Here is a 12849-nt window from a genome sequence, read left to right as displayed (position 1 = left end):
CTCATGTCTCCAGTTGCTCAAAGAAGAAAAATGGATCTGTGTCGAAGGAACTCCCCACTAAGATCTGAAACTCAGCTCCGTCCGTTAGTCGGGTCCCCCAGCCATGACGCTGAGAGGCAGGAGGGCAAGGCCAGGTGTTCAGGAATCCCTCACTGACACCTAAGAATAATAGCGGCTCCCACTGACTGGACATTTACTATGTGTCATACACTGGGCCAGGTCTGACATTCTACATTGCAAGTTTTTCTTATCTTACAGCTGGTGAAATTAAGGCTCAGAGAGGTTAACTGTTTTGGCCGAGAAGTCTACACTTCAAAATAATCACAGCTCATATTCCCTAAGTGCTTCCTCTGTGTCCAGTGCTGTTTTGAAGCAGTTACATGTGTTATCTCATCTATTCCTCACAATAACCCTATGAGGTAGGTTCTCCTATTGTCCCCACTCTACAGATGAGAAGAGTAGCCTCAAGGGGCCTAAGGACTTATTCACAAAGTCACAAAGCTACAAAGTAATAGACCCTAGCACTCTTTCCTATGGGACACACTGAGTCTCCACAGTAAAAGAAATAACCCCAGCTCCGTCTCTGGTCTGCCAGGCAGGAGCCCTCCTGAAGATCAGAAAGGACAGACATTTTGATTGGCAGCTTCAACCTCTGGGTCCTATGCTGGGACAGAGGTGTGTGTGCAAGGTCAGGGGCCTATAGGGCAAGGAAAGAGCACCCAGAGGGCCAGGCCAGGCCAGGCCCCATGCAGCCCAGAGAGGTTCAGCCAGGAGCTCGTTGCAACTGAACCAGGCACAGCTATGCCTCTCTCTGAGTGGAAGTGACACCTGCTCCCCGCCACCCACGCACGACTCCCCAGCCCATCGGGTACCATGCTGCTCAATGCCTCTTCTCTTGCCCAGGGAAAGCACAGTTCTGTCTTCCCAAGAAAAGGCTCTAAGTCTGGTGGAATGTCTAACACTTTGTACCACTTCTTCTTTTGCCAAGTGGGTCCCAAACTGTGAGGCTTTTCAGCAGAAGCTGACCTTCCCCATCCCTCCTAAAACACCAAACTGAGTAAAAAGTACTTTCCTGGTTAGAGCAGAGCAGCAGTTGGCCCAAGATGGAGAGTAATTTATGACTGACGTTGTTTAGAATCACCGGTACATGGTGATGACAAAAAGCAGACCCCTTTTAGTCAGCTTCCCTACTGCTTTTAAATTCTCTAAAAACCAGACAAACCGTGACTGCCCATGCCCAGGAGACTGTCCCCCTGGCTGGCCGCTGCCTGGCAGGCTGTTCCATGACTTCTGCAGCCCATGCCTGCTCCTTGGATACTTCCTCAGTGGCCAGCAAGGAGCTCCCTGGGCACTTAACCAGATCAGAGATGAAGACTTCACTTTTAAAAGATCAGAAATCAAGCACCCATCAACAGGAAATCAAATGACTAGGTGGAAGATGAACTGCATTTCCCTTTTAGAAATAAAGGCTTACCTTTCACCTATCCATATCAAGTTGCCACTTTAATAGCTCTTACGTGCACATAAGCATCCCTCGTCTATAAATCTGTCCATTCACTGCAACCATAGGGCAACTCCAAAAAAAAAAAAATTGGGAGTTGGCAGCAACCTGGCCTAATGCCAGGCCTATGCCATTCCTCTCTGGTGATTTCTGTTTTGTCTCCCCAGAGGAGGCCAGCACATCCATTGTCTTCCTAGTTTCTTCTCAAATACCTCCTGCAGAGAAGCTGAGAGGGCAGACAGCCCAGCCACTGAGGAGGAAAGCTCCCTAGAGGAAAGCACTGAAGAACAAGGGCCAGGCCACCTGGACTGCCCTCTCACCCCCATGTAGGTCGATTTCCAATTATGAGCCAGTGCACAGAAGGCTTTTGCTTACTTGAACTGGAACTCTCTAACTGCTGTAATGTCCTCAGAACTTGGTGCATGTCCTTCATGCTGGTGTCTTTCTGGCTATATAAGAGAAGCCGCCGAGCATCCGAGAACAGGCGAGACACACTGTAGGGGGTGCAGGAAAAGAAGAAAAGCCCTGGTTAGACCAGCTGCCTCTCTGCTTGAAGGAAGTACCTGTCAGGAAAACATGTCCCCGCCTGGCTACAAGGTGTTCCACGGGCCAGCCCTGGTCCACTCCTACTGCTCCCCACACCCAGGTGCACCAATGGCCCAGGCTCCTAACCGCCCACGCACCATCTCTGCCCCAAATGCTCTTCCTGTGTGTCCACACAATCAAATCCTATCACCCTTCAAGGCCCAGCCCATGTGCCTCCATCCAGGAAGCCCTCACACCCACCCCACCCCCACCCACACATATACATATCCAGGGCCAACTTATCCAGGAGACCCAGTAAGCACAGTGCCTAGGGCCCAGGATGCTCTTAGGGTCCACAAAAAAGTTTACTACCTTCTAAAATCAGAATGAAAAAAATGAAATTCAGAAATTGAGAATGAATATATATGATCATGAATCCAACCTGGATTATAGTCATCTTTATACCCACACAGTTATCAAATAAAATTTTTAATATTTCCGTGTGCAAGGATGGGGTCCCTGAAAGCTACAAAGTCTAGGGTCCATGGACGTTATAATGTGGCCCCGTCTGACTCTGCAAAGCTTCCTCAGGACTATCCTGATACATCTCCCACAGTCCTTTGTCCACTCAAGCTCATGCCATGGTTGCGTGCATTCCAAGAATCTTCAATGGCTCAATCAGCAAACACTTATTAAGTGCATGTTTATGTCCCGTATTGGACCCAGGAGCCAGGAAGACAAAAACAAGGAAGCAAAATCCTGGCCCTGGAGAACTCACCCCACAGAAGAGAGAGACCTGCAGACACTGGGACACTGCAGTATGAGAGGAAGTGACAGAGTAAGAGTGAATCTGGAAGCAAAGGGACAAATTCGCCCAGCCCAGGCTATGAGCTGCTTGTGGGCAGGTCCCCTCCTGTGCTTATCTCTGTACCACGTCCCCCAGTGCCTAGACCAGCCAGTTCAGATGCACAAGAAATGTGCCTAAGTGAGCAGGCTAATAATGAATGGACAGAGCTCGCATGCTGTGCCTCCCTCTTCTCTACTTACTGACCAGTTTTTGGAAGAATGGCCCCGCCAACCACAGGAGTCTTATTGTCATAAGAGCTACATATTGTTACTCCTAAAATGCACCAAAGTAAGATCCCACAGTCTCAGGTCCTGGCAGCAATTCTCCCTGCCCTCATTCTTCAAACCTTTACAAAAGCAACTTCACTCAAATTGAACCATTCAAAATTCTCCAGAGGTTGAGAAGGAAAAGAAGAGTATTAACTGACAAGTTTGGAAAGAAAACCCGATATAGTACTTACATGGATTTGTTAAAGTTTCCAACAACCCCAGGGGCCTCACCAGGAGTTGGATAACGGAAACAGGGGTTATTGGCATTACAGATAATCCCCTGAACCCAAGGAAGGGTTCCTGCAGAGGGCATGGCTTTGTTTGGAAAGTGGCCTATGAAATCAAGAAGAAGAAAAACACAAAAAGAAACATTAATACTTTGAGGCGATTTTGGGGACTCGATAGGAACCTTCCTTTATCTCTTTTGGTTGCACCCACACATTGCTCCAACCCAAATGCGTTTGTCCCGTTCCTCACATCCCAGACACGTGCCACCTCTGGACTGATCCCAGCCTCAGCTGGAAACCTGGCATCAGATAGTAGTTCTTAATCTACTTGCATCATCTGTAGAATGGGGTTCATGACTTCAGCCTTGGGAAGTGATGAGAGGGGCAGAGTAGACCACACACAGTAACTGCCTGATGTGCAAGTACCTGACGACCCTTACCTCACCTTCCACTGCCTGCCTCACCTGCCAGAGACCTGGAAGGCCCCCAGGAATGGCCTGATTCAATTCCTTCATGCTCTAAGGAAACCACAGCAAGATGAAGTGGCAGGTGAAGAACCCTCAAGGCGGGGTGCCAGGGTGGCTCAGTCAGTTCAGCATCAGCCTTCAGCTCAGGCTATGATCCTGAGGTTCTGGGATCCAGCTCCACGTCCAGCTCCCTGCTCAGTGGGGAGTCTGCTTGTCCCTCTCCCTCTGTCCCTCCCCTTCTCTCATTCTCTCTCTCTCAAGTAAATAAATAAAATCTTTTCTTAAAAAATGCTCAAGAAGGGGCGCCTGGGTGGCTCAGTGGGTTAAGCCTCTGCCTTCAGCTCAGGTCATGATCCCAGGGTTCTGGGATCGAGCCCCACATCGGGCTCTCTGCTCGGCAAGGAGCCTGCTTCCCTCTCATTCTCTCTCTGCCTGCCTTTCTGCCTACTTGTGATCTTTCTCCCCCTGTCAAATAAATAAATAAAATAAAATGCTTTAAAAAAAAAAATGCTCAAGAAGTCAGTGGGCAGGACTGGGAGTGGGACCCACATTTTCATGATTCCAATCCATGATCCCAATCTCTTATATCTGAGGCTTCCCTTGTGCTCACTCTTCTCAGTCCCCTCAGGTACTGTCCTCTGCTGGTTTCTCCTCCTCTGCCTGCTCAAAAGCTCTTCAAGGGAACCTAACAAACATGCTAATTGAGGTCGGATGTCATCTGTGAAGCCACCTTTGTTGTCAGTGCTATTCTGTCACTCATCCAAACAACAAGCCCCATCCCATAACTCACCTCCTCACTCTCCTTTCCCTTCATTATGGAGGAGCTGCTGACAAATAGCAGGTGTGGGGGACATGGGTGGGTCCCAGGGGTCAGAGGCACACTTTGGTGTGTGGTAGGCAGCCACAGGGGCCACCAATGAGGTTCAAGATAAATGCGCTCTGGAACCAGGGCTTTTAACCAAAGGACCAAGCATGTGTGAATTCCTTTGGACAGAAAGGCCATGGCTCCAGCCTTCATCATATTCTCAGGGTTACCTGTGACCCTAAGAGAGTTTACAGCCATTAAAAACAATAGCTCTAAGTGAGGAAGGGCTGTAAAGCTGTAGCTTTACAGGGGTTGGGGTCAGACCTATGGGGATTCATATCCGGTCCCCGAAACTTGCTAAGTAGCAACTTTGACCAAGTTACTCAACCCCTACCTCAGCTTCCTCATCTGAAAATGGTGACAGAAATATAGTCGACTCCACAGAACTGCAGTACTGTGTGAGTTCTTACAAGCAAAGCAGGGAGCAGAGTGCCTGGCCCTGGGCAAAGGACCCGTTGCGGGGTGGGGGGTAGTGGTGAGCCTGTTGGGACTGCTGTGGCACTCTGGGTGTGAGCCTACAACAGGACTCACTCTGCCACTGTCCAGCCAGACATAATCCTTCTACCCCACAGCTATGACCTTCCTCCAAAGCAGGAATCCTGTCCTATTCATCTTACTCTTTTTGCGCAGATATGCTAACAGAGTCTCCCCAGAAAGTCAGCCACAGCCAGGGAGTGCTACCCTTTGCTTTTCCAGCAGTGGGATCCCTTTTTTCTTTTTCTTCTATCATAATGCAACCAGAAAGCCAACTTCCAAAGCAAGGATGTAACAAGATCTGATCACTATGGGCACCCTCAGCAGGGACTCTGGCCTGTTGAACATTTACTCAGTTAACCTCCTTATCTCCCTGTTAATAGTTCAAGGAAAACCAAACAAGGTCCCTTGCCTAGGTCAGCTGCTCCTCATGCAGGGAAAAGCTTATGTAACCCAACCAAATACTCGAAGAATCAAGGGATTCTCTTGAATCTCCTGGAGATACTGGCAGCCAAAATAGGGTAGTGTTGGTCCAGGCAGCACTGGCCAGTGGAGGGGAAGTTATTTCAAGCTAATCCTTGGGAAGTAAAACAAAGACTTTTCCTAGAGGTTGGGTCCTACCTGATTTGCCTCCCTCCCCCCAAAAAGCAGTATGGGGACCTGGCATTTGGTATACAGGACGACAATCAAATAACATAATGGACTCCCATGGCCCAGGGAAGTGACTGTGACCTTGATGACCCTTGTTCAAACTGGGTAAGATTTATGGGAAATAATCATACACTAATCCTTTGTTCCCAGGCACAAGACACCTCTGCAGGCTTCATCTTAGCTCTCTGCCCTTCTAGCTAGGTCCCCAGAAGGTGGTGAGAATAGGGGGTAAGGTTACAAGAACTGCACAGGTGGGAGACAAAAATCTCATCTGCTTTCTGTAAGTATAGCAATTCCACATTTCCTAGAATCTATAGTCTAGATCTAGAGGGATCTGGGTTACAATTCAACAGCATGCCCAAGATCACAACCTCAGCAAGCACTGTAGCAAGGATCCAAACAAACCTCAATTTGTCTAATGCCAAGGTCTGCATTATTTCCACTACACTGTCCTGCCTACTTGTGATCATTCCTGAGAGAGCATAGCCTAGCTGATAAAAAGGCTGAGTTTTCCCTAAAACCCTAAAACTGTACTTCAGTGAAGCTTAGGGTAATGCTAAAATAAAATCAAATAAACATTTGTTCATTAATCTTTGGGACACCAAAAGAGAAAGCAGAATTCCCTCCCAGGTCCACACATTGAGTGTGTATTTCATTTTATGCTCTTTTCCTTTCTGGCAAAATCAGAAAATCGCATGTAGTAGAATGTTCTTGAATGTTCTTTTGTGGAATTCAGGTTTTTTCTAAAAACTTGAAAATGTATATGACATATTAGCAAATCAGCAGGTAAATAACCACCAGTGTGTACTGTGAGAGAGTTGGGACCAGGATAAGAACACAATTAAAAGGTGACCCTAACCCCATCTCCTCCATGAAGAACAGAATCCTGGCAAAAGCCCATGCAGTTGGTGGGCTGTGAGCAGAGCTAGTTAATAGTAGGAAAAGACATGGAAGCAATGGAACAGAGGTCCCAGGGAAACCTCCCACATAAATGCTGACCCTTCAAACTGGGACATTTCTGCAGACAGTCCACCCAATGAGCAGAGCCAGGAGACAAAGATGGTGATGACAGAATGACACTCAGGACAACCATGTGGGATAGCTGTTGTCATTCCTTTTTGATAGATTTTGGGACACTCGGGTACAGGGAAGTTAAGTCACTTGCCCAGGGTGATATACCTACTAAGTGTCGAAGCCAGGATTCAAAACAGGTCACCTGACATGGAAAGCTTGTGTTCTTAGCCACTACTGTATTTTCTACCCTCCACTATACCAGCCATCAGCCAAATACAGGCCCAGGAGTCAGATGATCAGGGCTCGATTTCCTCTGAGTCACTTATTAGATGTGTGACCTCGGGCAACTCCCTGAAATTTTTGGAGCCCCAATTTACTTATCAAGAAATTAAAGTAAATGCTAACAATGAGGGTCTATTATACAAGGTTGTTACGACAATCCAGTGAAATCATATTGCTCAATCTGAGCAATTCTATACAAATGCGGCTTAAAATGATATGTTTCCCTGATTTACAACTGTGCAATTAAAACATAATGACATGAAAAAACATGGCAGGTCCAGATGACAACTGAGTTAAGGCACGGCCTCAGGGGGCTCTTTTAATCACCATCCTCTGACTTATCACTAAGCTTTTACTTTCATGATCTAAAATGTATGAAACAGATGTTGGCTTTTATTATAATTACTGTTATTACCATTAGCTAGGACTGAAAATGGTTTCCTGAGTTCACACCTTATCAAAAAATTGGAAGCATTTCTATTCCAAACCATGTGCAGTGTTTCCTAAAGATAGTGTCTTGGACAAGTCAAATGTAGTCAATGTCCACTCCTGGATGTTGCATGCCAGTTGAGTCTCCAGCGGGATGCTCAATACTTACATTCATGTTGTTCATAGGGTGGGTAACTCAGCCGAACGGAGATCAGGATCAAAAAGATAAATAGAGGCCAGGCCACTTCCAGCAACAGCTGACACTGAGGGGGAAATAAAACAGAGCACTGTGCATTTAAAAAATAACATGGATGCTTAACTCTACTCGCCTTTGGGAAATCCACAGTTGTTAATTAAACAACTGATGTCCTCTCCAGCCTCTGCCACCACTCTCCCAGCTTCAACAATACTGAGTTGTTTGCAGTTCTCATAGCATACTATTCCATACCTCTGTGTTCTCCTTAAGAAAGGGAAACCCCTCCTATCCTGTTTCCTCTGGCTCATTACTTACTATCCATTCTGCAGAATACTCCAGCACCATTTCCTTTACTAAACTCTCAGGCTGAGTGAGAAACTCCTCTCCTGTAACAGTAACCCATGCATATTCCTCCCAGAGCCTTTTCCTCCAGTCTGAAATCATCTATCACTGGTCACCTCAGGCAATAGGAGCACCCTGAAGACAAGCACGGAGTCAGCTTTGTATTCCCAGCCCTGGAACTGTGTCAGGTAAAGAAGGACCCTTAGTGGAAAGGAGGGGGCGGGGCGACCTGCTGTGCTCAGCACACCACCTCTGCACCTTTAACTGCACACAAAGGTGTCCCCCCCACACACACATTGGGCTGAGAAGGGAAATTGACCCAGGGTTCCATATGGACCTTTGTGCCTCCAGGACTGCAAAGAGCTCAGAAAAGTGTGCAGTTCTTCTCCCCTGTCTAGCAAGGTCTCAGTACCATCTTCTCCAGTGGGTTAGAAGATCATTAAAATTACAGGTGACCACGATCCACTCTGGTTGGAACAATGGGGTGTCTCTAAACCTAAACCCTGCCTTGGTGAGCTACCAAGGGATAAATAAGCCCAGGGACAGGATGGAAATCTTTAGACATAATTCAATTGAACCAGGGATGTTCAGAAAACTAGCTACACTGCCTGAAGCTCTCACCTCTTCCATTCCCGTCATTTCTAGATCCTGAGGTTCTAATTAGGATGAACACCAAAGAGCCCAGAAGAGTCACGGGGCCTTGTGGTTAAGAGTAATTATAACTGTGGCTGCAGAGCCACAAAGTCAATAGAACACTGGCCTGAAATCCTCCCTTTTTTTTTTTCAAACCAAATTTTTTTCCTTGATCTTTAAGTCCATACATTTTTATTGTGGAAAACTTGAAATTTAAAAATTCTAGAAAAGTAGAAAAAAGTAAATACGAATCACCCTTAATCCTACTTTCCAAAGATAATCCCTAGTAAACTGAGCTAACAATGCCCTCTATTAATATTTTTGTCTTTTTTTTCTATGCATACATGAATACTTTTACCTACAAAACTGACATTATACAGTATATATAATTTCTCATTTTCCTTTTTCATTTAACATTATAGTGGGGGTGTTTTCCTGACATAAAATATTCTCTTAAGAGATGGATTTTAACGGCCACTTTGATATTCCATACTATGAATAGATCATAATTAATTAAACTCTCTGCTCTTGCTGGTGCTTCAGAGTGTTTTTGATTTTTTGTTTATCATTTGTTATAGCATTTTGGTATTTTAAATAACCCACTTTTAATTTCCAAAGACCTTTGATATGATTACCCATTAAACTCTTTTTTAAATCTTCTTTTTGGAAGGAAATACAAAGACGATAATAGTAGATGTCCTGGGGTGATAAAAACACAAGTGATTTTTTTTTTTTAAATACTTCCCTGTGTTTCCTAAATCTTCCATAATAAGCATGTTATTACTTCTTGAATGGAACAAAACTCCACTGCTATCATATAACCATGAAGAATAAATTATACTATTTGATACCACACAGCAACATGGGGGGAGGGGAGATGGGGAGGTATAAATGGCTCCCTCTTTGGAAAAAAGCATGCTATCAGTGGGGTCTCCAAGACCAAAGACATGGCTGTTCTTCCTAATATTTCTATACATGATCCCAAAGAGGCAACACATACTGAAATCTCCAAGCTTTCAAATGACATTTGGTCTCTTCTACCAGAAGAGTTGGAAGTCCCTCCTTGGAGTCTCCCAGGTACACCCTGCCTTCAGCAGCACTTGGCACAGCAGGAGCCCTATTTAAAAAGGACTTTCTCCCACACTGTCACTTTCTTCTCACTAAGTCTGCCACACAGAAAGTTCTAAAAAGTGTTGAGAAAGAGAATGAACTGAAGTTTACAAAATAATAAAGATGGAAATATAAATCAGTTGAGCCCTCTGGGAAAGCAATTTGGCCATATGTAGTCAAAAAACATGCTTATCCCCCTTGACCAAGTAATATGCATAGAAAGTCATCCTACAGAATTGAATTTAAAATATCAAAAAGCTATATACATGAAGTTATTCAACCACTGAAACACTGTAATTGCAAAATATTGGAAACAACTTAGTTGCACAACACTGGGGAAATTATTAAATTACAGTACACTTACTGGACAATGTATTATGCTGTCATTACATCTATGAAACACAGACACTATTAACCATGTAATATTAAGTGAAAAAACCAGAATACAAAATTGTATGTTATAAGCATACAGCTAAATAAAATCACTTCCAAATATTAACAATTCCGCCATTTAAAAAAAAAAAAATGGCCAAACTGTGAATCAAGTCAGAAGAGAATAATGAATTCAGAAAAAAACAAAAACAAAACTAAATGAAGAGTATGAATAAGTTACCAACCTTGGCACTCAGAAGCTAATGTTTGTACATTTAGGATAAACAGTAGCTACCATTTATTTATTTAGAGTCCAATATGTAGTAGGCACATTACATATGGATTATTTCATTCAATCCTCCAAACAACCTTGTGACGTAGGAGCCATTATTGTCCCCATTTTATGTGTGGCAAGGCTAAAGCTCAAGGAGGGGTAAGTAACGGAGACAGAGGCAGAGTTAGGATTAACTGCTAGTTCTGCCCAGGTCCCGAGGCCACATGGCATTGACAGAGCAGATGACCCAGCTGGGAAATGACCACATTCAGTGGCAAGGTCACAAAACGTCAACTGGTTCCACAGAAGTAACATGAATTATAATAGTTACAGCCAAGAGTATACCAGGTATTTTTAGATACCTCATATCTAATATTTAATTCTCATAATGACTGAGATAGGATGAACTGTTACCATGAAGCCAAGATTTGGAGAGGTTATCACCCATAATCTCGTAAGAGAGTACATTAGCAGTTGAACCCAGCTCTAGTGCTTTTGCATCCATTTTACAGATGGGGACACTGAGGTCCAGAGAGTTAATAAATAAGCATTCAAATGTTGGCAATAGGGTATGAATTTATCAATTAAAATTACTATAAAACTACCAGGAATGTCAGTGGCATCTTACAATGGTAGATTTGGGGCCAAAAGATCCTTCTCTTGCTAACTTCCTAAGTTACAATACTTTCTTTACCTGTGAAACAGAAATTTTAATGCATGTCTCTCAGAACTGCTTTGAAACTTAAGAAGATAATGGATATAAAAGCATTTCAAAACTATAAAACACAGTCTACACATCAAAAATCAGTATTATAATGATGAAGATTATTTGAAAACATGGGAATATACACATCAAATAACGTTAAATGAAAGAAGAAAACAGAACACCAAATGATACATATACAAGTGATGATTACAACTGTCTCCTTTGTTACTTGTCACTCAAGTCCCTTCAGTGCCAAGGACTACACAATCCAATCCTCACAATCATGACCCATCCACCTCCAGAGACTTCTTTTGCACATAAAATAAAATTCAACTGCCCTTCGCAGCTCCAAGGCCTGGCCCTGGCCCTGCTCTGGCCCTGCCAGTCCCAACTCATCCCTAGCCAGTCCTCATTCACCCCACCAGAGCCACCGGCTTTTCTGTTCCTTGACGCAGGAGCACACATTGGGCCCCATGGCCTTCACACCTTCTATCTCTCTAGGAATATGGTGCTCCTCACCTCTGAGCTCCTGATCTTTCCCAGCTTTATCTTCAGAGCTTTCGGCTTACCTGTCATAATGTTCCATCCTAAATTAAGTCCCTACCCTTAGCCTCGTGGTATCTAACACAGTGCCACAGCGTGTCTGATTTATTGTCTTCCTAACACCTGATATAGTTTATTATTTTATTTTTACTTCTGGGATCATGGGTTTCGTATCTGCTTCCCTCACTGAGCAGTAAGCTCTGTGAGAACAAGGATCGTGTCTGTCCACTTCATCACCACACACCCAGCACACTCCCCAACATGTAGTAGGTGCTCCGCAAATATGTATCCAAATGAAACAATAAATGGCTATGGGTTCTAACTTTCTTCATTCCACAGAATACGAAACTAAAACTCAAGAGAAGTGGGTTTCCCTCAGCCATTGAGGCACATGGTGGCCACGCTGGAAGTAGAACTGAATTAGAATTGAATAAAAAATAGAATTACTATCTGGATTTGAACCGTCACTACCAGCCCAGGAACAAGGACAAGGAAGAAACGCATCAGCTGGAACTGGAAGGGGGTAGGGAATGCGGAAATTTTTCATCTGCTCTGGAAAATTCTCTAATGGTTTTTAAATGAGGAGTTTTAATTTTTATTTATTTGATAGTTTATTCCTTGTCATTAACCAATGTCCAAATACTGATACTCCATGCAAAAATTATAATTACCTATTTTCCCAGCCACATGGCTAATCAGATCTCATGGAGACAATAGCAAAGGCACAAGAGAGAGGCCATATGGCCCCACACTCCCATCTGTTCCATAGGACCTTGGCCTTTGGCTCAGCCTGAAACTAGATGAGGATCCTGAGAACTCTGAAGCCCCTCGCCCTTCCTGTCCCAAGCCCTGTTTGTGCTGAAAGACTGCCACCCACACAAGTTAACCGTTACTTTGGACCCAAACTGAGCTTTGCCCCCGACTTTCGTAACTTAGTGTATTCTTTGCCCAACAGAAACAACGGAAAGCTAACCCTGGTAGATGGTCCCCATGAAGGGGACAATTGGGGGCACAAGAGAGGTCCCCAGGATTCATCAGCAAACAAGGAGACAGAGAGAAAGGGCAAATGCTGGCTTTCCACAGGGTTATTCCAGGGTGTACTGTTCAGCTCCCAGCTTTCAA

General features: G+C 44.5%; 1 protein-coding gene across 5 annotated transcripts in view; it reads right to left on the bottom strand.

Annotated features, from left to right (window-relative positions):
- The window catches only part of ABCA1 (ATP binding cassette subfamily A member 1), a 130338-nt gene that overhangs the window by 91604 nt on the left and 25885 nt on the right, over positions 1-12849 (bottom strand). For all 5 annotated transcript variants that reach the window (XM_046022411.1, XM_046022415.1, XM_046022412.1 and 2 more), the window contains 3 exons: positions 7721-7814; positions 3334-3475; positions 1877-1995 (listed from right to left, as the gene is read on the bottom strand). In XM_046022411.1, the coding sequence (XP_045878367.1) occupies positions 1877-1995; positions 3334-3475; positions 7721-7814 (355 nt within the window). The remainder of the gene's footprint in view (positions 1-1876; positions 1996-3333; positions 3476-7720; positions 7815-12849) is intronic.

This window comes from Meles meles, chromosome 11 (assembly GCF_922984935.1).
Source record: "Meles meles chromosome 11, mMelMel3.1 paternal haplotype, whole genome shotgun sequence".
In the NCBI taxonomy this organism is placed as follows: domain Eukaryota; kingdom Metazoa; phylum Chordata; class Mammalia; order Carnivora; family Mustelidae; genus Meles; species Meles meles.
This window is presented reverse-complemented; position numbering and strand designations above follow the sequence as displayed.